Here is a 24,782-nt window from a genome sequence, read left to right on the forward strand (position 1 = left end):
CACCCAAGTTTTTCCGACCTCCCCTTACAGCTCGTGCCCTCTAATCCAGGCAGCGTCCTGGTGAACCTCTTCTGCACCCTCTCCAAAGCCCCCACACCCTTCCCGTAATGGGGGGGGGGGGGCGACCAGAACTGAACGCAACACTCCAGAACTCTGGGCCGTCTGGGCAGAGCGAGGGGGGAGTGTCCGTGGGACCGGGTCCACGTCTCTCCTGCCAGATACCCCGGCCGCGTCCCACCCGGATCGTGTAGCAGGCTACCAGTAAGCAGGGTGGGGGACACCGTTCATCCTTCCATGCCTGCTAGCACGTTCAATGGAGTCACAAGTACCTGGACAAACTCTCCACTCACCAAGGCAGAGAAGGCTAAGGACTAGGTGCTGGGGAATACGATGGGTTAGCGTGGAGGTGATGGGCCGAGAGGCCTGTTTCCACGCTGTGTGACTCCAGGTTTGACCTACTCCCTGCACGCATCACGATCTCGTTATTTTTCCTCATATCCAACAAAAAAAATTCCTCTGGAACATCCTCAGCGACTGAGCCTCTGGGGGTTGTGGGGAGGGGGTGGGGGAGAGAGCTCCACAGGTTCCCCACCCCTCTGGGCGAAGAAATCTCTCCCCGTCTCCATCCCGAACGGCCGACCCCTCGTTCTGAGACAGTCACCCCTGGTCCCACACTCCCCGGCCGGGGGGAATCACCCTCCCCGTGTCTTCTCCAGAGATTCCAGGCTCAGTCTGCTTAACCTCTCCGCATGGAACAGTGTCCCAGTCATAAAGTCAGAGCCAGGCCCTTCGGCCCAACCGGTCCATCCCGACCCAGAGTCCCACCTAAGCCAGTCCCATTTGCCTGCGTTTGGCCCTTATCCCTCTAAACCTTTCCCATCCATGGACCTGTCCGAGTGTCTTTGAAATGTTGTTAATGTACCTGCCTCACCCACTCCCTCTGGCAGCTCGTTCCACACACAGACCACCCTCTGGGTGAAGAAGTTGCCCCTCTGGTCCCCTTTAAATCTCTCCCCCCTCACCCTAAACCTGTGCCCTCTAGTTCTCAATTCCCCAACCTTGGGGAAAAGACTGTGAGCATTCACCCTATCGATGCCCCTCGTGGTTTTATCCACCTCTATTAAGGTCACCCCTCAGTCTCCTACGCTCCAAGGAATAAAGTCCCAGCCTGCCCAACCTCTCCTTATAACCCTTTCCCAGGGCACCAATGCTCAATACAGGAGGGCATGGCTTTAAAGTAATGGGTGGGAAGTTCAAGGGAGACGTCAGAGGGAGGTCTTTCACCCAGAGAGTGGTTGGGGCACGGAATGCGCTGCCTGGGGCGGTGGAGGCAGGTACATTGGTCAAATTCAAGAGATTGCTGGATAAGCATAGGGAGGAATTTAAAACAGAGGGATATGTGGGAGGAAGGGGTTAGATAGTCTTAGGTGAGGTTTAAAGGTCGGCACAACATTGTGGGCCGAAGGGCCTGCATTGTGCTGTACTGTTCTATGTTCTATGTTCTATAACACAGGCCCTCGAGTACCGGCAACATAAATCTCCCTCTGCGCTCTTTCCAAATTAATGACGTCTTTCCTATGACAAGGGTGACCGAAGCTGTACACAATACTCCAAGTGCTGCATTCCCCCTGTCCCGGGGATCGAACCTTCGTCGTAATCTCACTGCCATCGGTCTATCCCTCCTGAGGTTGGGAGACCAGACCCGTACACAATATTCCAGGTACAGTCTCCCCGTACAATCCGAGTCAGACACCTCAATTGTCACCAAACACTCGAACAAACTTCAACAGATGCACTGTCGAGAGTGTCCTGACTGGCTGCATCACGGCCTGGTACGGCAATTCCAACGCACAGGAACGCAAGGGGCTGCAGAGAGCAGTGGACACAGCCCAATACCTCACGGGCACATCCCTCCCCACCATCGGGAGTATCTACAGGAGGCGCTGCCTCAAGAAGGCAACGTCCATCATCAAAGATCCCCACCATCCGGGCCATGCCGTCTTCTCGCAGCTCCCATCGGGCAGGAGGTACAGAAGCCTGAAGTCCCCACACCACCAGGTTCAGGAACAGCGACTTCCCTTCAACCATTCGGTTCTTGAACCGACCAGCCCATCCCTAACCCCACCTCAGCAGCGGGACACTACGGACCACCTCGTGCACCGCCGTCTCTTTGTTAATTTTTGCACTAATGTCCTGTTTAGCACCGTCTTTCTCTTTGCCGTCTTGTGTAAGTTATGTTCTGTCTGTTGTCCGTACCCAGGCGCCTGGGATGGCGTTCTCACCGAACCCGCACGTGGCAATGAATGCACCGACCTGACTTGACCGCCCCTGGACTCGACCCTGCTCGCCGGCGAATGCCTCGTGTCAGACCCGGGCGCACTGTGCACCACGTTCTTCGGTGAGGCATTGACTCAGTGGCACAGCGGTCTCAGCTCGAAGATTCGAATCAGGCCTGGGGTGGGGGTCAGGGAGCCCCAACTCACCCTGGGGGTGGGGGGGGTGGGGTGGAGAGGGGGAGGAGGGAGCTCTCTCCTCTCCCCCACCAAGAGCTGCACTGACCAGGGATCGACTGGAACCCTCGAGGTCGGTACGTCTGGTCCTGAGGGTGATGGAAGCAGGTGATAGCCTGGGAGAGAAGGGCTGAAAGGCCTCCTCGTCCGCATCCAAGACACACCCTCCATGTCCCCTCTGCTCTCTGTCCACATGACCTCTTCCCCCTTACACTCTGACCTCTTCCCCTTTACACCCTGACCTCTTCCCCCTTACACTCTGACCTCTTCCCCTTTACACCCTGACCTCTTCCCCCTTACACTCTGACCTCTTCCCCTTTACACCCTGACCTCTTCCCCCTTACACTCTGACCTCTTCCCCTTTACACCCTGACCCCATGCCCACTTCCCCTATACATTCTGACCCCATGACCTCTTCCCTTTTATACTCTGACCCTGTGCTCTTTTCCTCTTTACCCTTTGACCACTTCCCCTTTACACTCTGACCCCGCAACCTCTTTCCCTTTACACTCTGACCCTGTGACATCTTCCCCTTTACACTCTGACCCCGTGACCTCTTCCCCTTTACACTCTGACCCCGTGACCTCTTCAACTCTGACCCCATGCCCCCCCAATGACATCTTTCCACTCACACTCCGACCCCTGCACACATCCCCATTTGTACTCTGACCCCATGACCTCTTCCCCTTTACCACCTGACCCCACGGCGCCTCGGGGCGTCCCGCCCGACACTGACGTTGCGGACACGGGTCAGCACCTTGCCGGCGGGACGACGTTCCCGGGATCCCCGGAGCCCAGGTCGACGCTGGACTGGGTCCCACCCCCTGAGGGTGGATCGCAGGGGAGTGAGAGGGGACGTCACTCCCTCCCCGGGGAGACGGGCCGCCCGTGGACAACGCAACCATTCCATGGGGCGTTGTTTTCAAACAGCGGCCCCTGGGTCCGAGACCGTCCCGCAGGAGGGAGCACCCTCTCCACACCCACCCCTCGGGATCTCACCCCTCCGGGCCCAGCGCGTCCCGCGGGAGGGAGCACCCTCTCCACACCCACCCCTCGGGATCTCACCCCTCCGGGCCCAGCGCGTCCCGCGGGAGGGAGCACCCTCTCCACACCCACCCCTCGGGATCTCACCCCTCCGAGCCCAGCGCGTCTTCCTTCCCTCATTCTGGGGATCAGCTCCCAACACATCAACAGCCTTCCTTCCAGGTGGAGACGACACTGCACACAGCTCTCCAGACATGGCCTCACCGATGCCCCAAGTAACCGAAGCAACAACACTTTTATATTCACTTCCCTGTGCAATAGCAATAAAATCCGATCTTTCCGAATTACTTGTTCTGCCTGCATCTTCTCATCCACCCAGCCACCCGAGAACTCGCCAACCTCTCAACCTTTCCAATAATTCGCTTCATTTTCTGAAAAGATTTCCCTGCCGAGCTTCACCAGGATGCTGCCTGGATTAGAGGGCACGAGCTATAAGGAGAGGTCGGACAAACTCGGGTTGTTTTCTCCGGAGCGGCGGAGGCTGAGGAGAGACCTGATAGAGGTTTATAGGATTATGAGAGGCACAGATAGAGTAGACAGCCGGTGTCTTTTTCCCAGGGTTGAAATATCTAATACCAGAGGGCGCGCATTTAAGGTGAGAGGGGGATAAGTTCAGAGGAGATGTGCGGGGCAAGTTTTTTTACACAGAGAGCGGTGGGTGCCTGGAATGTGCTGCCAGGGTGGGGGTGGAGGCAGATACGATAGAGGGGTTTAAATCAGCACCTGAATGTGCAGGGAGTGGAGGGAGATTGACAGAAGGGATGAGATGTCTTTAACCCAGCACAGACCCGTTCTATGAAATGTTCTATAAAATGACACGTTCTATGAAACGGGCAACACACGTTTGCCCACATTCTGCCCCAACAGCCAGATCTTCGCTCCGGCGCGAACCTTCCCAGACCGCCCTGCGTATCCGCACAGGCGCGACCCCTTGCCCCAGCTCGCGTTCCGTCATCAGCAGCCCACTTTGGCACCTTGCACCCCACACGTCACCGCAGAGGGAGTAGGGTCGGGGAGGGAGACAGACTCGATCCGGCGAGCTGTCCCGAACACACACTGACAGGAGGGGATAGGGCATCGGTGAGGGTGTTTGCTTTCTGCAGGGGTTGCCGGGAAGCGGGGGGTAAGGAGGTCGCCTGACTGTACAGCGGAGAAACGATGTGCAAAGTACTTACAGGCAGAAGCCAACCTCCGCCTGTGCGGGTACAGGCGGACAGTCACTCACACATCGACGTGTCAGGCGTGCGGAGAGTTAGAAAGAACAGTCACCCTTAGGGAGGAGGCAGCGGTTCCGGCAGAAGGTTCCTGGCAGGACCTGGCAAACACACACACGCACACTGCCCTTTGGACGGGACACACCCCGGACACAGCTCCCACTGCTCAGCGAGAGCACAGGCCCAGAAGGTGGTGTCCCACGCAAGGAGAGGAGAGCAGACGTCCAAGATTCAGGGCTGCGGGAGCCGCAGTGAGGAGAGGCAGGAATCAGACCCACTGACACTGGACGGGAACAGCAGAGGGTACACACCGCACATTGGTGTCACAATGAGGCGTGTGTCAGTGTTACAGTGAGGGGTGTGTTGGTGTCACAATGAGGCGTGTGTCAGTGTTACAGTGAGGGGTGTGTCAGTGTTACAGTGTGGGGTGTGTCAGTGTTACAGTGAGGGGTGCGGGGTGTGTCAGTGTTACAGTGAGGGGTGTGTCGGTGTTACAGTGAGGGGTGTGTCGGTGTTACAGTGCGGGATGTGGGGTGTGTCGGTGTTACAGTGAGGGGTGTGTCGGTGTTACAGTGAGGGGTGAGGGGTGTGTTGGTGTTACAGTGAGGGGTGCGGGGTGTGTCGGTGTTACAGTGAGGGGTGAGGGGTGTGTCAGTGTTACAGTGAGGGGTGCGGGGTGTGTCGGTGTTACAGTGAGGGGTGTGTCGGTGTTACAGTGAGGGGTGAGGGGTGTGTCGGTGTTACAGTGAGGGGTGTGTCGGTGTTACAGTGAGGGGTGAGGGGTGTGTCAGTGTTACAGTGAGGGGTGTGTCAGTGTCACAATGAGGCGTGTGTCAGTGTTACAGTGAGGGGTGTGGGGTGTGTTGGTGTTACAGTGAGGGGTGTGGGGTGTGTCGGTGTTACAGTGAGGGGTGTGTCAGTGTTACAGTGAGGGGTGTGGGTGTGTCGGTGTTACAGTGAGGGGTGTGTCAGTGTTACAGTGAGGGGTGTGTCAGTATTACAGTGAGGGGTGCGGGGTATGTCGGTGTTACAGTGAGGGGTGCGGGGTGTGTCGGTGTTACAGTGAGGGGTGCGGGGTGTGTCGGTGTTACAGTGAGGGGTGTGTCGGTGTTACAGTGAGGGGTGAGGGGTGTGTCGGTGTTACAGTGAGGGGTGAGGGGTGTGTCGGTGTTACAGTGAGGGGTGTGTCGGTGTTACAGTGAGGGGTGAGGGGTGTGTCAGTGTTACAGTGAGGGGTGTGTCAGTGTCACAATGAGGCGTGTGTCAGTGTTACAGTGAGGGGTGTGGGGTGTGTCGGTGTTACAGTGAGGGGTGTGTCAGTGTTACAGTGAGGGGTGTGGGGTGTGTCGGTGTTACAGTGAGGGGTGTGTCAGTGTTACAGTGAGGGGTGTGTCAGTATTACAGTGAGGGGTGCGGGGTATGTCGGTGTTACAGTGAGGGGTGCCGTGTGTACCTTCTGTCTTTCCTGTGTCCTGAGCTGTGGTGTTGTCGAGACCCTCGATGTTCTGTCCCCTCTAATGCAGCAATACCTTGTCTCCCACCCCCGTCACCAGCAGGTGAACCTCCCCCTACACCCCTACTCCTCCACTGCACGTCGCCCTTGGGTGTTCCCTCGGTCACTTTCCCCAGCGCCTGTTCCTTGCTGTTGTCGATCTTGCAGACAGATTATCCCTCGGTGAAACTTGCCACACAATCTGCCGGATTTTAAAATGTCATTAAGCTGGAAAGTGCGCAGAGGGAGATTTACGAGGATGTTGCCGGGACTCGAGGGCCTGAGTTACGGAGAGGGGTTGGGCAGGTTGGGACCTTATTCCTTGGAGCGTAGGAGACTGAGGGGTGTATAAAACCACGAGGGGCATCGATAGGGTGAATGCGCATTGTCTTTTCCCCGGGGTTGGGGAATCAAGAACTAGAGGGCACAGGTTTAAGGTGAGAGGGGACCTGAGGGGCAACTTTTTATCCCAGAGGGTGGTCCGTACGTGGGACGAGCTGCCAGAGGGAGTGGGTGAGGCAGGTACATTAACGACACTCGGACGGGTCCGCGGACGGGAAAGGTTTAGAGGGATACGGGCCAAACGCGGGCAAACGGGACCGGTTTAGATGGCAATCTCGGTCGGCACGGACCGGTTGGGCCGAAGGGCCTGTTTCTGTGCTGGAATACTCTGTGACTCCGTGTTCTGACTGGCGGCGGTGCCTGGATATCTGACGGTTTTCCGAAGACGTCCTGACTGCGGTGATCGGAGGGGGGCGGGGGGTGGGTGTGCTGGTGTGGGGAGGGGGTCTGAATCCCTATGAGCCCCCTTCTCTCTGCCTCCCTTCCCCCGAGGTTGAACCCCTCTCTCCGACCCCCGGAATCCCACCGGAATCTCCCTGTGCGGTGCTTCCCTCCCCTGGGCTCCCGCGTCGGCTCAGCAGAGCTCCTGGTACGGCCCCTCGCTCCCCCCACCCCAACTCCCCAGGAGCTCCCTCACACGCCCTGGGATCTGCCTATGCGCAGAGGACACCCCCTTGGGAGGGGAGATCCCCTCCTCCGCTGACCTTTGTCCCTCCCCCCCCCGCACCTGTCCTCACGGGGGGGGGAGCCACCTCGCCTTGGCGACCCATGGCCGAGGTGACAATGGCGGGCCTTGTGCTTGCCCAAAACCTCTCGGGTCTCAACCGGCGGGAAGGAGTCACGCTCACCCCCTCCCTTCCCCCCCCACCTCCCTCCACCCCACCCCAGGGCGAGGAGTCCCAGACGCCCCGTCCCCTCGGCCCCTCCCCTCCAGACCTCGGGACTAGCGCCGTCGCCCTTGACAACGGGGCCTCGACTCGGGGGCCGGGTGTCCCACCGCTGGGACCTTCCCCCCTGCCACCCCCCCCACCCGAACCCAACCCCCTCACCCCCCCACCCGAACCCAACCCCCTCACCCCACCCCACCCCCCCCACCCGAACCCAACCCCTCACCCCACAACCCCCCCACCCCCACCCCCCACCAAGGCCCAGTGGGACACGTGGGCCGAGCTCCTCCTGCTGCACCCCCCGCAGGCCCTTCTGCCCCTCCCTCGCTCCGGGGGGAGCGGGACCACCGGCCCGGAGCTGGATCCGGATCCGGATCGGCGCGCTCCTCCCCACCGCCTGGAAACGGCCGGCTCCCGCCCCACCCTCTCCCTCCGCTGGCGTCCATTTTGGGTGGGAAGCCTGCCACGGCCTGAGGCCCACGACAAGGGTCCAGGAGGAGGGGTGTGGGGTGGGGAGTGTCCCCGGCGAGGTCCCTCTCTCTGCGGGGGTTGCTCCCCTGTACCTTGGGGGAGCTGGGGGCACAGGGTGCTGCACAGAGCCCTGCCCTGTAACGGGAGAGGTCTGGAGGGTTATGGACTGGGTGCAGGTCAATGGGACTAGCGGAATAAAGTTTCAGCACAGATTAGAAGGGCCGAATGGCCCGTTTTCTGTGCTGTAGTGTTCTATAGTTCTATTTCCCTATCTGAGGGCGCTGCTTCTCGCCTTCTGGGTACATTTTAGCTTCACCCTCCTCGTACTCATTGACCAGGTTTGGAGGTCAGGGTGGGGGAGTGGCGGGGAGGGTGTTGGGCCTGTCCTGGTTGCCTTCCTCCTCGGCCTGGCCAGGCTACCCGTCGAGTGCGGGCAGCCGAGGGCTCCTCCCGAGCTGACTGCCCGGCAATCTTCCGGGGGTTCGTCCATGCCCGGGCACTCCCCGGAGAAAGATCGCGCGGTGTCCGCGGGCGAGGTCACGGGCTGCCCGGCGGCTGTAGCGTCGGCCTGACGGGAGGGCGGGGGAGCACCCCCGGAGGTCCTCCCGTCCCGAGGCCACCCCCCCCCCCCCGTCCCGAGGCCCCGTGACCCCGGGCTCCACAGGTCGGCCTCGGCGACCCCGGGGCCGCGCGTCCCGGCGGTGAAGGGTCTGCGGTCCGGCTCGGGGGGGTCGACGGAGACGGTGGCGGTCTGCTGTGCCCGGAGGAGGTGGCAGTCTGCGGTCTGTGGGCTTCTGCCGAGCGGGAGGGCTCGCAGCTGAGCCCTGTTAGGGGAGGGTGGGGTGACGGCCATCACCGCTCCCCCCACCACTGTCACCAGGGTAACTCAGTGACAAAATGGCCACCCAGCTGCTTCCAAGATGGCCGCCGGTGGCTCCCCAAAATGGCCGCTGCGCCAGGTGATACAGATGGAAGTTTATGGCCATAGAAGGTCTTATTGCTTCAGGGTTTGTTCATCGGCCCCTTCTTGTGGGTTCATTTGGTCCTGCAAGCTCGAGTACTGTCCTCTCAGACCTGACCCTTGACCTTGGGCTGCCCTCTCAGTCCTGACCCATGCCCTCTCACTCCTGACCCCTGGCTGCCCTCTCAGTTCTGACTCCTGACCCTCGTCCGCTTTCCCTTGTCCCCTCAGACCTGCCGCTCTCAATGTTTCTCTGTCCTCACTGTGACATCGATCCCTGGTTAGGTCCCAGCTGAGGCCAACTCCGGGGTCCCAGGGTCCTGAAGGATGCCCTCTCAACCCTGACCCCTGGTCTTAGTCTTCTCCCTGCTCTGCTGACCCTTGGCCCTGCATCATGTGCCCAGATCTGACCCCTGACCCCGGTCTTCTTTCCCAGTTTGGCACTCTGACCTTGCACCTCCACCCAGTTAATGACCCCTGACCCTGCACATCCATCCAATTGTGACTCCCGACTGTGCATCCACCTGGTCCTGATCCCCTAATGCCTGACCCCTGACACTGTTTGACCTCTCAGTTCTCAAGCGCAGTCCCAACCCTTGACCCTGTGTTCCCCTCTGACCCCTGACAGGGTTTGATCTCTCAATTCTCAACCCGACCCTTGAGCCTCTGCTGCACTCCCAATGCTGACCCCTGACCCTGCCTGCAGGGAGTTCAACAGCCCAACCACCACACGCCGACCCCCCCCCCACCAGCAAAACCAGCAGCCATTGGACAACTGATGTGCTGGGCAAAAGCAAGCGCCTGATTGGACACCCTGCTGAGCTGAGAGGGGAGAGGTCACTGGCCATGTCCACGGGGTTTCAAAGTTTAGCAGGGTCAGGGCTAAAATAATCCACAGTGATGACAGAATCCATGTAATGGTCAGGGAATCGTTGGATCCGGTCCAGGGTATAGGCAGTTCCAGTCCAGGGTGCAGATGGATCCAGTCCAGGGTATAGATGGATCCGGTCCAGGGTACAGATGGATCCTGTCCAGGGTATAGATGGATCCGGTCCAGGGTACAGATGGATCCAGTCCAGGGTACAGATGGATCCAGTCCAGTGTATAGATGGATCCGGTCCAGGGTATAGATGGATCCGGTCCAGGGTACAGATGGATCCTGTCCAGGGTATAGATGGATCCGGTCCAGGGTACAGATGGATCCAGTCCAGGGTACAGATGGATCCTGTCCAGGGTATAGATGGATCCGGTCCAGGGTATAGATGGATCCGGTCCAGGGTACAGATGGATCCGGTCCAGGGTATAGATGGATCCAGTCCAGGGTATAGATGGATCCAGTCCAGGGTACAGATGGATCCAGTCCAGGGTACAGATGGATCCAGTCCAGTGTATAGATGGATCCAGTCCAGGGTACAGATGGATCCGGTCCAGTGTATAGATGGATCCGGTCCAGGGTACAGATGGATCCGGTCCAGTGTGTAGATGGATCCGGTCCAGGGTATAGATGGATCCAGTCCAGGGTATAGATGGATCCGGTCCAGGGTACAGATGGATCCGGTCCGGTGTATAGATGGATCCGGTCCAGGGTATAGATGGATCCGGTCCGGTGTATAGATGGATCCGGTCCAGGGTATAGATGGATCCGGTCCAGGGTACAGATGGATCCGGTCCGGTGTATAGATGGATCCGGTCCAGGGTACAGATGGATCCGGTCCAGGGTATAGTTGGATCCAGTCCAGAGCAGGGTTTGCAACCACCCCCCCCACCCCCGTTTCTACCCCCTACCCAAGATCCACAAACCCAACTGCCCCAGTGGGCCCCTTGTTACTGCCCAGTGAACTCGTGTCCTTGTATCTTGACTCCACATTGTTTCCCACCACCCCGACGACCCCCCGGGTCCAGTCCCTCCCCCCCATGTCCGGGACCCCTCGCGTGCTCCCCACCGCTCCGACAACTTCCAGCTCCCCGGCCCCCAGGGACGTCTGGTCCCTGCGCGCTTCCACCCCCCCCCCCCCCCCCCCCCCCGTCGGGAAGGCCTCAGGAACCTCCGCTTCTCTCTGGGACACAGGCCTATCCCGTGTCCCTTCCCCCCCTCCCTCCCGCCTCGGGGGGGGAACCAGTTCCCCGTTCCTCGTCTCCCTCCCCCCTCGAGGGGAACCAGTTTTCACCCTCCACAACTTCCCCGTCAGCTCCTCTCACCTCCTCCGGACCAGAGGTGTCGCCGTGGGCATTTGCCCGGCTACCCCGGCCGGCTGGTCGGCTACGTGGGGCAGCGCACGTCCCAGCCCTGCACCGGTCGCCGCTGCATCGATGGCTGCACTGGGGCCTCTTCCTGCACCCGCGCAGAGCTCGCCGACTCCATCACCTTCGCCGCCGACGTCCGCCCCGCCCTCAGACTCACTCGCTCTGTCTCCGGCACCTCCCTCCCCGTCCCCGGTCTCTCCGCCTCCGGAGACAGACGAACCACCGACATCTTCTACAAACCCACCCCCTCCCACAGTTCCCGTGACGACACCTCTTCCCCCCCCCCCCCCCCCCCCACCGTCACTTGTTCGGCCGCCATCCCCTTCTCCCAGTTCTGTTCCCACGACGAGGCTTTCCTTTCCTGGACATCCGAGATCTCCTCGTTTTTCAGTGACCGGGGTTTCCCCTCGCCCACCATCAATGCTGCCCTCACCCGCACCTCCTCCATTTCCCCCACCTCTGCCCTCGCCCCCTCCCCTCTCCCCGCTGACAGAACGGGGACAGGGTTCCCCTCGTCCTCACCTGCCACCCCATGAGCCTCCGCATCGGACACCTCATTCTCCGCAACTCCCGCCGCCTCCAGCAGGATCCCACCACTGGGCACATCTTCCCCTCACCCCCACCCCCCCCCACTTTCCGCAGGGACCGCTCTCTACGCGACTCCCTTGTCCATCTATCCCTTTGATAACCACCCCCCCACCCCCCCCCGCCGGCACGTTATCCCTGCAACCCCACCAAGAGCCGCTCCTGTCCCGACACCTCCTCCCTCACCACCATTCGGGGTCCCAGACAGTCCTTCCAGGCGAGGCAGCGCTTCCCCTGTGAGTCCGAGGGAGTCATTTATTGCATCCGGTGCTCCCGGTGTGGCCTCCTGTACGTCGGTGAGACCCGACGCAGATAGGGGTGACCCGCCTCGCCGAGCACCGTCCGCCGCCGCGGCCGGGACCTCCCGGTGGCCGCCGACGTCCCACTCCCACGCCGACATGTCCGCCCGTGGCCCCCTCTACTGCCACGTTGGGGCCAGGCGCAGGTTGGAGGAACAACGCCTCACATGGGGGCAGGCGCGGTAGCGACGCTATTACCGCGCCAGCGATCGGGGTTCGATTCCCGCCGCTGTCTGTAGGGAGTTTGTACGTTCTCCCCGTGTCTGCGTGGGTTTCCTCCGGGTGCTCCGGTTTCCTCCCACATTCCAAAGACGTGCGGGTAGGTTAATAGGGGTTTAAAATGGGCGGCGCGGACTCGTTGGGCCGGAAGGGCCTGTAACCGCGCTGTAAATAAAATGTTAAAAAAATTTTTAAAAACATTCTGCCTCAGGAGTCTCCAACCTGATGGTCTCAACCTTCTGGTAACCCGTCCCCTTCTTTTTCTCCCCCCCCCCCCCACACTCCTCGGTCTTCCCTCATTCCTGTGGCCCCCTGCCCCGGCCTGCCCATCGCCTCCCCTCTCCCATCCATTCCATGGTCCACTGCCCTCTCCCCTACCGGATTCCTCCTCCTCCAGCCCTCGGCCTCCTCTACCCGTCGCCCCTCAGCTCGTTACGTCTTCCCCCCACCTCCCCCTCCCACCTACCTTCCCCCCCTCTCGCCCGGACTCACCTCTCCCCTGCCTGCGTGGGCCCCTCCCTCTCCCCCCCCCCACCACCTTATTCCGGCTTCTGCCCTCCTCCTTCCCGGTCCTGACGAAGGGTCTCGGCCCGAGACGTTTACCTCCCTCCGCGGATGCTGCCTGACCCGCCGAGCGTTTTGTGCGCGCGTTGCTCCAGATCCCAGCGTCTGCGGAATCTCTTGTGGGTCCGTTTCGCGCACCCCCGATCCGCCTGTCGGCCAACTCCAGCTCGGGTTTTGTGAAGGATTCAAACGTTTTGTACTCAATGTGTTTATTGCACCCAATAATGGGATCTTCACATGCACTTAGAAGGCAAGTGGGACCAATAGTTGAAAGTCCCACATGAATTACATCGCTCCCTCCTCACCGCCCCTCCCGCGGCACAGCGCTCCATGAACTGTAGGACCCTGGGGAGCACTGAGGAACGGAGGGAGCTCGGTGTACAAGGGTAGGACACACACCGTGAACGGTGGGGAGTACTGAGGGACAGAGGGAGCTCGGTGTACCAGACCAAGGATCGCTGAAGGAGGCAGCACAGATCAGGTGGTGAGGAAGGCGTGCGGGATCCTTGCCTTCATCAGCCGGGGCAGTGAATACAAGAGCAGGGAGGTTCTGGTCCAGCTTTATAAACCACCGGTCGGCCCACAGCTGGAGCACTGGGGGCAGTTCTGGTCACCACACAGGAGGTGACTGCACTGGAGAGGGTGCAGAGGAGGTTCCCCCAGACGGTGCCTGGGACGGAGCGTCTCAGTTACGAGGAGAGAGCGGAGAGGCTGGGTCTGTTCTCCCCGGGGCGGAGGGGGGACCTGACAGAGGGGGACAGAATTATGGGGGGTGTAGATAGGGTGGAGAGTGGGAAACCTTCCCCCAAAGAAGAGGGGCTGAAATGAGGGAACAGAGGGTGAGGGGAAGAGGTTCAGAGGGGATCCGAGGAGGAATTCTCCCCCCAGAGGAGGGGTTGGAATCAGGACTGAGTGTGGGGAATGGGACTGGTGGAGATGGGTCGGCAGGGACACGGTGGGCCGAAGGGCCTCTTCCCACACTGTGTGACCCTTCCCAGGACTCGGGTGGGTTTCCCAAACTCTGATCCGGAGGGAGGATCCCGCTGGGAATGTTCGGGGTGGGGGTGGGGTGGGAGGGGGACCCTCCACATCCCTTCCGGCCGGACCCTCGGGGGTCTCCCGCGGCCCACGAGAGCCCGCCCGCGCACAGCAAGATCCCAAAACCGCCATTTCCCCCACACCGGGTCCGGAGAGTGTAGGGGGGAAGGGAATATCCCACGGAACAGGGTGATCCCAGGGGAACGCTGGGTTGAGGGAGCGGTGGGCAGACTCTCCCTCCCTCCCCAACTCCCCACCCGCCTCGGGACCCCCACCTCTGTTCCCTGGTCCTGGGACGGCCCCGCCGGTCCACACCCCTCCCCTCTCCCCTCCCCAACACTCCATTCCCCTCCCCTCCCCTCATTCCTCTCCCCTCCCCAACTCTCCCCTCCCCTACCGTCCCCTCCCCTCCCCCACCGTCCCCTCCCCTACTGTCCCCTCCCCTCCCCCACCGTCCCCTCCCCTACCGTCCCCTCCCCTACCGTCCCCTCCCCTACTGTCCCCTCCCCTCCCCCACCGTCCCCTCCCCCACCGTCCCCTCCCCTACCGTCCCCTCCCCTACTGTCCCCTCCCCTCCCCCACCGTCCCCTCCCCCACCGTCCCCTCCCCTACTGTCCCCTCCCCTCCCCTACCGTCCCCTCCCCCACCGTCCCCTCCCCTACTGTCCCCTCCCCTCCCCCACCGTCCCCTCCCCTACTGTCCCCTCCCCTCCCCCACCGTCCCCTCCCCCACCGTCCCCTCCCCTACCGTCCCCTCCCCCACCGTCCCCTCCCCCACCACCCCCTCCCCTGCCGTCCCCTCCCCTACCGTCCCCTCCCCCACCGTCGGCCTCCCCCACCATCCCCTCCCCTCCCCCACCGTCCTCTCCCCTCCCCTACGCTCCTCTCTGCTCCCCTACACTCCCCCCCACACACCCCTCCCCTCTCCCCTCACTCACCTCTCCCTCCTCCTCGCTCCCTCCCTCCTCCCCACCCCGACGGGGTCGTTGCTCGGACACCACCCCCCCCCCCGACCCCCACCGCGAGGGCCCAGTCCTCCTCGTCCGGTCTCGGTGCGGACGGATCGGGTCACGGCCCGTCTGTCGTCTCGCCGCCCGTCCCCCCGCCGCCGATCCACTCCCGCTACGACGAGCTGCTTCTCCGCCTCCGGAAGAGCATGCCGGGACTCCACTCCTCGTGGTCACTCTCGCAATCCCTCTGTAGGACGGAGACAGTCGGGACCCGTTAATTATTGTCACCCGTTCCGAGACACGGCGCAGGCGCGGTCGGCGCGACGCTATCACAGCGCCAGCGACCCGGGTTCGATTCCGGCCGCTGTCTGTAAGGAGTTTGTACGTTCTCCCCGTGTCTGCGTGGGTTTCCTCCGGGTGCTCCGGTTTCCTCCCACATTCCACAGACATACAGGTTAGGAAGTTGTGGGCGCGCTATGTTGGCGCCGGAAGCGTGGCGACACTTGCGGGCTGCCCCCAGAACACTCTACGCAGAAGATGCATCTCACTGTGTGTTTCCATGTACGTGTGACTAATAAAGAAATCTTAGAAGCATTGGTCTGCGAGCTGTTCGGACAGATCATTCCGTACATCAGTACATCGAGGGAGTACCAAAGGAAAGCTGAATGCGGAATAAAGTGTCCCAGTTACAGAGAAAGTGCAGTGCAGGCAGACAATAAGGTGCAAGGGCCACGACGAAGTAGATCGTGAGGTCAAGAGTCTGTCTTATCATTCAGTAGTCCTATAACAGTGGGGTAGAAGCTGTCCTTGAGCCTGGTGGTACATGCCCTCAGGCTCCTGTATCTTCTGCCCGATGGGAGGGGGGGGGAAGAGATAATGTCCGGGTGGGATGGGTCTTTGATTACGTCGGCTGCTTTCCCGAGGCAGCGGGAAGTGTAGACGGAGTCCACGGAGGGGAGGCTGGTGTCTGTGATGCGCTGGGCCGTGTCCACAACTCTCCGCGGTTTCTCGCGGTCCCGGGCGGAGCAGCTGCCCGTCCCGAGCCGCGATTCGTCGTCACGTCGCTCACCGCCGCTGAATGCCACCACTGGTTCCCTCCCGCCGCAGGGTCTGGGGTCAGAAGCCTGCGGGCCACGGGGTCACAGGGCAGGGGTCGGTGGGACGGCGGCGGGGGCGTGGGTGGGATCCACAGGTCCCCGGGTCAAATAGGTCAAAAGTCAAGGTCAAGTTTATTGTCATCTGCACAAGTCCAGGTGTACACGGGGGCAGCGAAAAACTTCCTTGCAGCAGCATCACAGGCTCAGAGCATCAGATAAGCAGCATTCACATGAAAAACTTTAAATTATACACAATTTTTACAAGAAAGAACACAATTCGACAAAGAAAGACAAGGTTCATTTTTGCGTTAAGTTTTTCTTGCCCAGGAGTCACCTCCTACCCAACAGTTTAGCTCCCGTGGTTACGTTTAATTTTATTTGTTGGATTGGGGCGCAGTTCTGGTCGCCCAGTGACGGGAAGGACATCACTGAGCCAGGGAGGATGCAGGAAACGTTCACGGGGACGTTCCCGGGGACTGGAGGAGAGGTTTAAAAAATCATGAGGGGGCGTAGATCAGGTGAACGGTCACGGTCTTTTAACCCCAGGGTCGGTGGGGGGAGGCTGGTGGGGAGGGTGTCCTGGTTTAAGGTGAGAGGGGAGAGATTTAAAAGGGAGCTGCGGGGGCGACGTTTTCACGCGGAGGGGGTTGGGGATGTGGGACGAGCTGCCTTTGGAAGTGGGGGTCGGTGTAAAGACGTGGACAGAGAGATCTGGGGCCGAACGCGGGCAGTTGGGACTAGCTCGGATGGGCCAAAGGGCCAGTTTCCGTGCTGCCTGACTTGTTGACTTTTCCCGGTACAGCCAGCAGGAGGCGGTCACCAGTGAAGGTGGCTGGGACGTGTGAATGGACTGGACCCTCAGTGGACACGTCCCCCCAAACCACCCCCCAACACACCTGATGCTCGGGGAGGGTCACTGATGGGCCCAGGACACTGCCCGGAGGGACTCCTGCAGTGGTGTCCCGGGACGGGGATGACTGACCCCCAACACCCACCACCCCCTTCCCCTGCACAAGGTCCGATTCCAGCCACAGAGGCGTTGACTTCTGATGCCTGTGTGTGTGTGTGTGTGTGTGTGTGTGTGTGTGTGTGTGAGTGTGTGTGTGTGTGTGTGTGTGTGTGTGTGTGTGTGTGTGTGTGTGTGTGTGTGTGTGTGTGTGTGTGTGTCCTTCACCTGCTGAGTTCCTCCAGCAGATAGTCTGTGTCTCTGGATGTCCCCCCACCCCCCTCCCCCCCCACCCCAGGTGACTGGGACGGATCCGGTCAATCCCCCTGGGTCGTCGGACCGATGCCAGCGTTGGAACCGGAACTGGTACCCTGCGGCCGGAGCCACAGCCCGTCCCGGGGCTCAGCTCCTCCGTCCCGCGGCCGGGCCGCTGTCGGCTGGAGGCAGGGGGGCAGGGACAACCCCCACTCCCCCCCCGACCACCCCCACCGCCCCCCGACCTGGGTTCCACGGACACTCCGGCTGGGTGGGGGGGGGGGGGTGGACGGGGTTTGCTGGGGAGGGGTTGCAGACTGTGAGAGGCTGGAGGAGATCAGTCCCTCTCCTGCTCTCCGGGGAACAGAGCAGGTTAACGTCAAGTCTCTTAAACCCCTCTATCGTATCTGCCTCCACCCCCACCCCCGGCAGCACATTCCAGGCACCCACCGCTCTCTGTGTAAAATAAACGTGCCCCACACATCTCCTTCGAACTTTCCCCCTCTCACCTTAAATACACACCCTCTGGTGTTAGATATTTCGACCCTGGGGAACAAAAGATACCGGCTGTCTACTCTACCTGTGCCTCTCATAATCTTATAAACTTCTCTCGGGTCTCCCCTCAGCCTCCGACGCTCCAGAGAAAACAACCCAAGTTTGTCTTCACCGTGGAGGACATAAGCAATGTGCCCATTAGTCAGGAGTCTCACGAATTGGAGCTGAGTTCAATTGAGATTAATAGGGAGAAGGTGCTTGGAAAACTAAAGGGGCTTAAGGCTGATAAGTCTCCCGGACCGGATGAGGTGCATCCCCGGGTTCTGAAGGAGGTGGCTGTGGAGATAGCGGAGGCGTTGGCGATTATTTTTCAGGAATCGATAGATTCTGGCATGGTTCCGGAGGACTGGAGGGTAGCGAATGTAGTTCCGTTATATAAGAAAGGTGGGAGGCAGCACAAAGGCAATTACAGACCTATTAGTCTGACGTCAGTGGTGGGAAAATTATTGGAGTCTATCCTCAAGGAGGAGGTTACCGAATACCTAGAGGCGCAAGGCAAGATTGGACCTAGTCAACATGGTTTTGTGAAGGGGAGGTCCTGTCTGACCAACCTATTGGAGTTTTTTGAAGAAATCACAGGTAGGGTGGATAAGGGAGAGGCGGTAGATGTTGTGTATTTAGACTTTCAAAAGGCCTTTGATAAGGTGCCTCACAAGAGACTGATTAATAAGATGAGAGGTCATGGAATTATGGGCAGGGTAGCAAAATGGGTGGAGAATTGGCTGGTTGGCAGGAAGCAAAGGGTGGAAATAAAAGGATCTCGTTCTGGTTGGTTACCGGTTACTAGTGGTGTGCCGCAGGGGTCGGTGTTGGGGCCTCTCCTTTTTACCTTGTACATCAATGATTTGGATGATGGAATAAATGGTTGTGTGGCTAAGTTTGCGGATGACACCAAGATAAGTGGAGGAGTAGGGAGCATAGAGGAAATAGAAAGGATGCAGAGGGACCTAGACAGTTTAGGAGAATGGGCAAGGAAATGGCAGATGAGATTCAATGTTGAGAAATGTGCAGTTGTACACTTTGGAAGCAGAAATAAGCGGGTAGATTATTATCTAGAAGGAGAGAAGATTGATAGTGCGGTAGTACAAAGGGACTTGGGGGTACTTATACAAGATACCTTAAAAGTTAACCACCAGGTTGGATCGGTGGTTAAGAAAGCGAATGCTATGTTGGCATTCATCTCGAGAGGTATAGTGTATAAAAGTAAGGAAGTGTTGATGAGGCTCTACGGGGCGCTAGTGAGGCCTCATTTGGAATACTGTGCGCAGTTTTGGGCCCCGCATCTTAGGAAGGATGTGCTGACGTTGGAGAGGGTTCAGAGGAGATTTACGAGAATGATTCCAGGAATGAAAGGGCTTAAGTACGATGAGCGTTTGTCGGCTCTTGGACTGTACTCGCTGGAGTACAGAAGGATGAGAGGGGACCTCGTAGCGACATTTAAAATGTTGACAGGAAAGGATAGAGTAGATGTGGCTAGGCTGTTTCCCTTGGTGGGCGTGTCCAGGACCAGAGGGCACAATCTTAGAATTAGAGGGTACAGTTTCAAGACAGAGATGAGGAGAAGTTTCTTTACCCAGAGGGTGGTGAAATTGTGGAACTCCTTGCCACGCACAGCAGTGGAGGCCAGATCAGTGGGGGTGTTCAAGGAGGAGATAGACAGATATCTAAATAGTCAGGGTATCAAGGGATATGGGGATAAGGCTGGCAAATGGGATTAGAATAGTTTTTTTTTCTCTCTCTTTTTTTCCCACCCCATTTCTTTTTCCCTTTTCCTTGGAGCAGACTCGATGGGCCGAATGGCCTGCTTCTGCTCCCTTATCTTGTGATCTTGTGATCTTGTGATCTTGTCCGACCTCTCCTTATAGCTCGTGCCCTCTAATCCAGGCAGCGTCCTGGTGAACCTCTTCTGCACCCTCTCTAAAGCCTCCACGTCCTCCCTGTAACGGGGCGACTAGAGCAGCGCGCGTTCCGGTGACGGAGCTGAGTTGTTCTCCCCTCCTGTTCCCCCGAGCTCCCGGTGTCCCCACCGCTGGGATCGGGACCCCCGCCCGCGGCCCCGTACCTGCACGAACACCTCGTCCAGCGCTGGGTGTGACCGGGCTCTCCCTCGCCGGAGGTGGCGCAGGCGGTTACAGGCGGACACCATCTTATAGGAGACCTGCGGCGGAGGGGGGGGGGGTAGAAGTTCATCAGTGTGGGGGTGTCCCGTGCGAGGCTGGGACGGCCGAAATCGACGTCAGGACGTCCCTGCGGGAGGGAGAGCAGGGGTCTGGGGGGGGGGGTGGTGGGGGGAGAGGGGGGAGTAGGGGGCAGGGAGTGTCCTGGAGGGGGAGGAGGGGAATAAGTAGGGGGGAGGGAAATGGGAAAAGGCTCGGCGTGGAGGGAAGGGGTAAACAGTTATAGTGGCCGGGAGCTGGGGGGGGGGGTCAGGGGGGGAGGAGGGGAGGGGGGGTGGGGGAGGGGGGGGAGGGGTGGGGATGAGGGGAGGGGAGATGGGAAGGGGGGAAGCCAGTTGTGTAAATGTGCCACCTGAATGAAGCTGTGATGTGGGATTCGCTCCCCCTCCCCCTCCCCTCCCCCTCCCCCTCCCCCCCTCCCTCCCCCTCCCTCTCCCCCTCCCCCACCCCCCTCCCCTCCCCCTCCCTCTCCCCCTCCCCTCCCCCTCCCCCTCACCCCCTCCCCCTCCCCCTCCCCCCCTCCCCCTCTCCCCTCCCCCTCCCTCCCCCTCTCCCCTCCCTCTCCCCTCCCCCTCCCTCTCCCCTCCCCCCCTCCCCCTCCCCCTCCCCTCCTCCCCTCTCCCCTCCCCCTCCCTCCCCCTCTCCCCCTCCCTCTCCCCTCCCCTCCTCCCCCTCTCCCCCTCCCTCTCCCCTCCCTCCCTCCCCTCTCTCCCCCTCCCTCTCCCCTCCCCTCTCTCTCCCTCCCCCCCTCTCCCCTCCTCCCTCTCCCCTCCCCCTCCCTCTCCCCCTCCCCTCCCCCTCCCATTTCCCCCTCCCTTCCTCCTCCCCTCCCCCTCTTTTCCCACCCCAGCCCGCCCCCTCCCCCTCCCTTCCCCCTCCCCTCCCTCCCGCCCCCCACCTTCCACCGCCGCCGGGCGTTGAAGGCACGGAAAGACTCCATGTTGATGGTGGAGCGACTCCGGACCAGCTGCTGCCGACGGTTCTCGGGCTGAAACCGAAAGAGAGAGAGTGTGTGACGTCGGTGCTGACCCCTGACCCCGGGGTCATCACACCATGACCCCGGTGACCTCCCCGACCACAGGGTCACTACACCATGACCCCCCGCCCCCAGGGTCATATGACTGTGACCCCCAACCTCCGGGTCACCACACCCTGACTCCTGGCCCTTGGGGTCGTATGACCGCGACCCTTGACCCCTAGAGTGACCAGTCTGGGAGCCTGACCCCTGGGGAGCAGTCTGTGAGCCTTGACCGCCATTGTGCTCAGACTGTGACCCCTGACCTCTGAGGTGACCAGTCTGTAACCCCTGACCCTGGAATGCTCAGACTGACTGCTGACCCTTGGGGTGACGTCTGTGACCCCTGACCCCAGTGTGCTCAGACTGTGACCTCTGACCCCTAGGGTGACCAGTGACCCCCTGGTGTGTTCAGTCTATGACCCCTGACACCCCGGGGTCCTCAGACCATGACTCCTGACCCCTGTGGTGAGCAGTCTGTAACCCCTGACCCTGAAGTGACCAGTCTGTGACCACTGACCTGGGGGTGCTCAGACTGTGACCCCTGACCCCTAGGGTGACCAATCTGACCCCCTGGGGGTGAGCAGCCTGTGACCCCTGACCCTGGGATGCTCAGACCGTGACCTCTGACTCTGGGGTGCTCAGACCGTGACCCCGGACCCCAGGATGGTCAGACCCTGCACTACAACAGCTCCCGGTGTCTGCAGACGCGGGGGGAAGGAGCGGCGACCGGCCACGTACTGACCTTGATCCAGGGGTGTCGGAGGCAGTGGTCAGCGGTGAGCCGCGCCCTGCGCAAAGGAACACATCCGTCCGTCAATCACTGCGCTCTCCGTGAAACACCCGCCCACCAGACCGGGAGGCAGAGGGTTGGGGGGGGGTGGGGGCGCGGAGAGAGAGGAGGGAGAGAGAACGGCGTGAGGCACCAAATGTCGGATAAAGCTCTGGTCAGGCCGCACTTGAAGTATTGTGCACGGTTTCGGTCGCCCTGTTACAGGAAAGATGCCACTAAGCTGGAAAGAGCGCAGAGGGAGATTTACGAGGACGTTGCCGGGACTCGAGGGCCTGAGTTATGGAGAGAGGTCGGGCAGGTTGGGACGTTATTCCTTGAAGCGTAGGAGACTGAGAGGTAATCGTATAGAGGTGTATAAAATCACGCGGGGCATCCATAGGGTGAATGTGCACAGTCTTTTCCCCCAGGGTCGGGGAATCAAGAACCAGAGGGCGTGGGTTTAAGGTGAGAGGGGAGAGATTTAAAGGGGACCTGAGGGGCAACTTCTTCACCCAGAGGGCGGCCCGTACGTAGGCGAGGCAGGGACATTAACAACGTTTAACGGACACTTGGACGGGTCCACGGGCGGGAAAGGTTTAGAGGGATACGGGACAAGATTGGATGGGTATCTCGGCCGGCGTGGACCGGCTGGTGTCCCCGCGCTGGGTGACGCCCCCCGACCAGGGCTCGGGCCGAGCGGTCACTCACTCGGGCTCCCTCAGCAGCAGCTTGGCGATGAAGTCCTTCGCCATGTCACTGGTCGTCTCGAAGCTGTGGCCCTCCATCTCGTAGTTCAGCTCCACGATGTTGACCAGCGTCTCACTGTCCGTGTCCCCCTGAAAGGGTGAGAAGCCGCTGAGGCTGGGGGGGGGGGGGGGGGGGCGGTGGGGGGGTTGGTGGTTGGGGGGGCAGGGGTCGGGGGTGGGGGGGAAAAGTCAGGGATCGGGGGTCATGTCCATCGACGCCATGCTGGTGACGCCCTGAGTTCGTGTGCCGAACCTTCCCCGCGCCCCCCTCCTCCTCCGGATTCCTGCAGGAGACTCCCAACGGAGAGCAGCCGGCTATGAAGGGCATCCCTCCCACCGTCTCCGTCTTCCCTGACGACCGCCTCTCCCTCTGACCCCCTCCCTCCCCCTGGAAGCAGCCCTCTCCTCATTAACTCAATGGGAAGCCCCTCCCGATTACAAATGACTCCAATGAATCCGCCCTTCAGGACAGTACACAGATAACGGCAGGACCGTTAACGGTGTTGATGTACAGGGGGACTTGGGGTCCCTGAAAATAGCCGCACAGGTCGACGGGGCGGTAAAGAAGGCGTACGGCACGCTTGCCTTTATCAGTCGGGGCACCGAGTTCAAGAGTCGGGAAGTCACGTTGCAGCTTTATAAAACTCTGGTCAGGCCGCATCTGGAGTATCGCGTTCAGTTCTGGTCGCCCCCGTTACAGGAAGGGTGTGGGGGCTTTGGAGAGGGTGCAGAAGAGGTTCACCAGGACGCTGCCTGGATTAGAGGGCACGAGCTATAAGGAAAGGTCGGACAGACTTGGGTTGTTTTCTCTGGAGCGTCGGAGGCTGAGGGGAGACCTGATAGAGGTTTATAAGATTATGAGAGGCACAGATAGAGTAGACAGCCGGTATCTTTTGTTCCCCAGGGTCAAAATATCTAACACCAGAGGGCGTGTATTTAAGGCGAGAGGGGGAAAGTTCAGAGGAGATGTGCGGGGCAAGTTTTTTTTACACAGAGAGCGGTGGGTGCCTGGAATGTGCTGCCAGGGGTGGGGGTGGAGGCAGGTACGATAGAGGGGTTTAAGAGGCTCGTAGATAGGCCCACGGATGTGCAGAGAATGGAGGGGGATGGACACTGTGCAGGCAGAAGGGATGAGTTGGGCATTTAATGAATTCGGCACAACGTTGTGGGCCGAAGGGCCTGTCCTGTGCTGGACTGTCCTGTGTTTGACGTTAACCTGCTCTGTTCCCCGGAGGGAATCCCTTCCGACCTCCCTACAGTTCCCGACCCCCTCCCCGTCCTCTCCCGCTCCTTCGCCGGAACGTTGTTGGGATCGGGACATCCGGACCAGCATTGATCGCCCATCCCCCCCCGCCCCCCTCGACAGGGCGGGTCGGGGGCTGAGCCTCCCCCTTGGACCACCCGCGGTCTGTGTGTGTGGTGGGGGGGGTGGGGGGGGGAGGCGCTCCCGCAGTGCTGTCGGTGGGGGGGAGTCCCGGGGATTGGACCCGGTGACGGTGAAGGAACGGCCGGTGTGTTTCCCGAGTGGGGACGGTGGAGGGGGGGAGCCTGCGGGTGGTGATGTCTCCCTCGGTTGGGGTGGGGGGGAAGGGGGCGGGTCTGGAGGTGCCGATGATTGTGGTCAGCTGGATAACCAATGTGGAGTGAGCGGGGTCCGGGGGGTTGGGAGGGGGGTGCCAGAGAGAGGGGAGGCAGTGTGTGGGATCGGACCATGCCTGGGGGCTCAGAGAGGGGAGGACTGTGTGGGATCGGACCATGCCTGGGGGGTCAGAGAGGGGGCTGTAGTGTGTGGGATCGGACCATGCCCGGGGGGTCAGAGAAGGGGCTGTAGTGTGTGGGATCGGACCATGCCTGGGGGGTCAGAGAGGGGGCTGTAGTGTGTGGGATCGGACCATGCCTGGGGGGTCAGAGAGGGGGCTGTAGTGTGTGGGATCGGACCATGCCTGGGGGGTCAGAGAGGGGGCTGTAGTGTGTGGGATCGGACCATGCCCGGGGGGGACACTCACAGGATGTAGGTGATCACTCCAACGCTCCTGGAACGGAACAGGGCAGAGGTTAATGTCCCGGCTGTGGGTGGGTGGGGCGAGACAGGATTCGGGGGGGGGGGGGGGGGGTGCAATCTACAACACAGCGCCCAGTGTACGCAGCTGTGGGATGGCGTTTCGCAACCCATTGGGCCTGCGTATCGCCTCCTGTGGGGGTCCCACGTATTGCCTCCTATGGAGGGGGTCACGCATATGGCCTCCTGTGGGGGTCTGGCGTATCGCCTCCTGTGGGGGTCCCGCGTGTCGCCTCCTATGGAGGGGGTCACGCGTATGGCCTCCTGTGGGGGTCCCGCATATCACCTGCTGTGCGGGTCCCGCATGCTGACACCAATACAGGGTCTGCGTATCGCCTCCC

At 60.6% G+C, this 24,782-nt stretch overlaps 3 protein-coding genes across 3 annotated transcripts in view; 2 read left to right on the forward strand and 1 right to left on the reverse strand.

Annotated features, from left to right (window-relative positions):
- Positions 1 to 3,183: 3,183 nt before the first annotated feature.
- On the forward strand, positions 3,184 to 7,963 carry LOC127587390 (basic salivary proline-rich protein 3-like). The gene is made up of 2 exons (XM_052045689.1): positions 3,184 to 3,769; positions 7,797 to 7,963. The coding sequence occupies exons 1-2, from the start codon at positions 3,184 to 3,186 to the stop codon at positions 7,961 to 7,963; spliced, it is 753 nt and encodes a 250-aa protein (XP_051901649.1).
- A 6,944-nt stretch (positions 7,964 to 14,907) lies between these two features.
- LOC127587391 (death-associated protein kinase 2-like) lies at positions 14,908 to 24,619 on the reverse strand. The gene is made up of 7 exons (XM_052045690.1): positions 24,507 to 24,619; positions 24,389 to 24,415; positions 22,345 to 22,497; positions 21,610 to 21,655; positions 20,748 to 20,837; positions 19,735 to 19,830; positions 14,908 to 15,066 (listed from the first exon to the last, which is right to left on the reverse strand). Exons 1-7 carry the CDS (start codon positions 24,617 to 24,619, stop codon positions 14,992 to 14,994), a joined length of 600 nt encoding a protein of 199 aa, XP_051901650.1. The 3' UTR covers positions 14,908 to 14,991.
- LOC127587392 (basic proline-rich protein-like) overlaps positions 24,620 to 24,782 on the forward strand; it is a 13,668-nt gene continuing 13,505 nt past the window's right edge. Inside the window, exon 1 of the mRNA XM_052045691.1 lies at positions 24,620 to 24,688. Within this exon, the coding sequence (XP_051901651.1) occupies positions 24,620 to 24,688 (69 nt within the window). The remainder of the gene's footprint in view (positions 24,689 to 24,782) is intronic.

The sequence above is a fragment of the Pristis pectinata genome, chromosome 40 (genome assembly GCF_009764475.1).
Source record: "Pristis pectinata isolate sPriPec2 chromosome 40, sPriPec2.1.pri, whole genome shotgun sequence".
Taxonomy (NCBI): Eukaryota; Metazoa; Chordata; class Chondrichthyes; order Rhinopristiformes; family Pristidae; genus Pristis; species Pristis pectinata.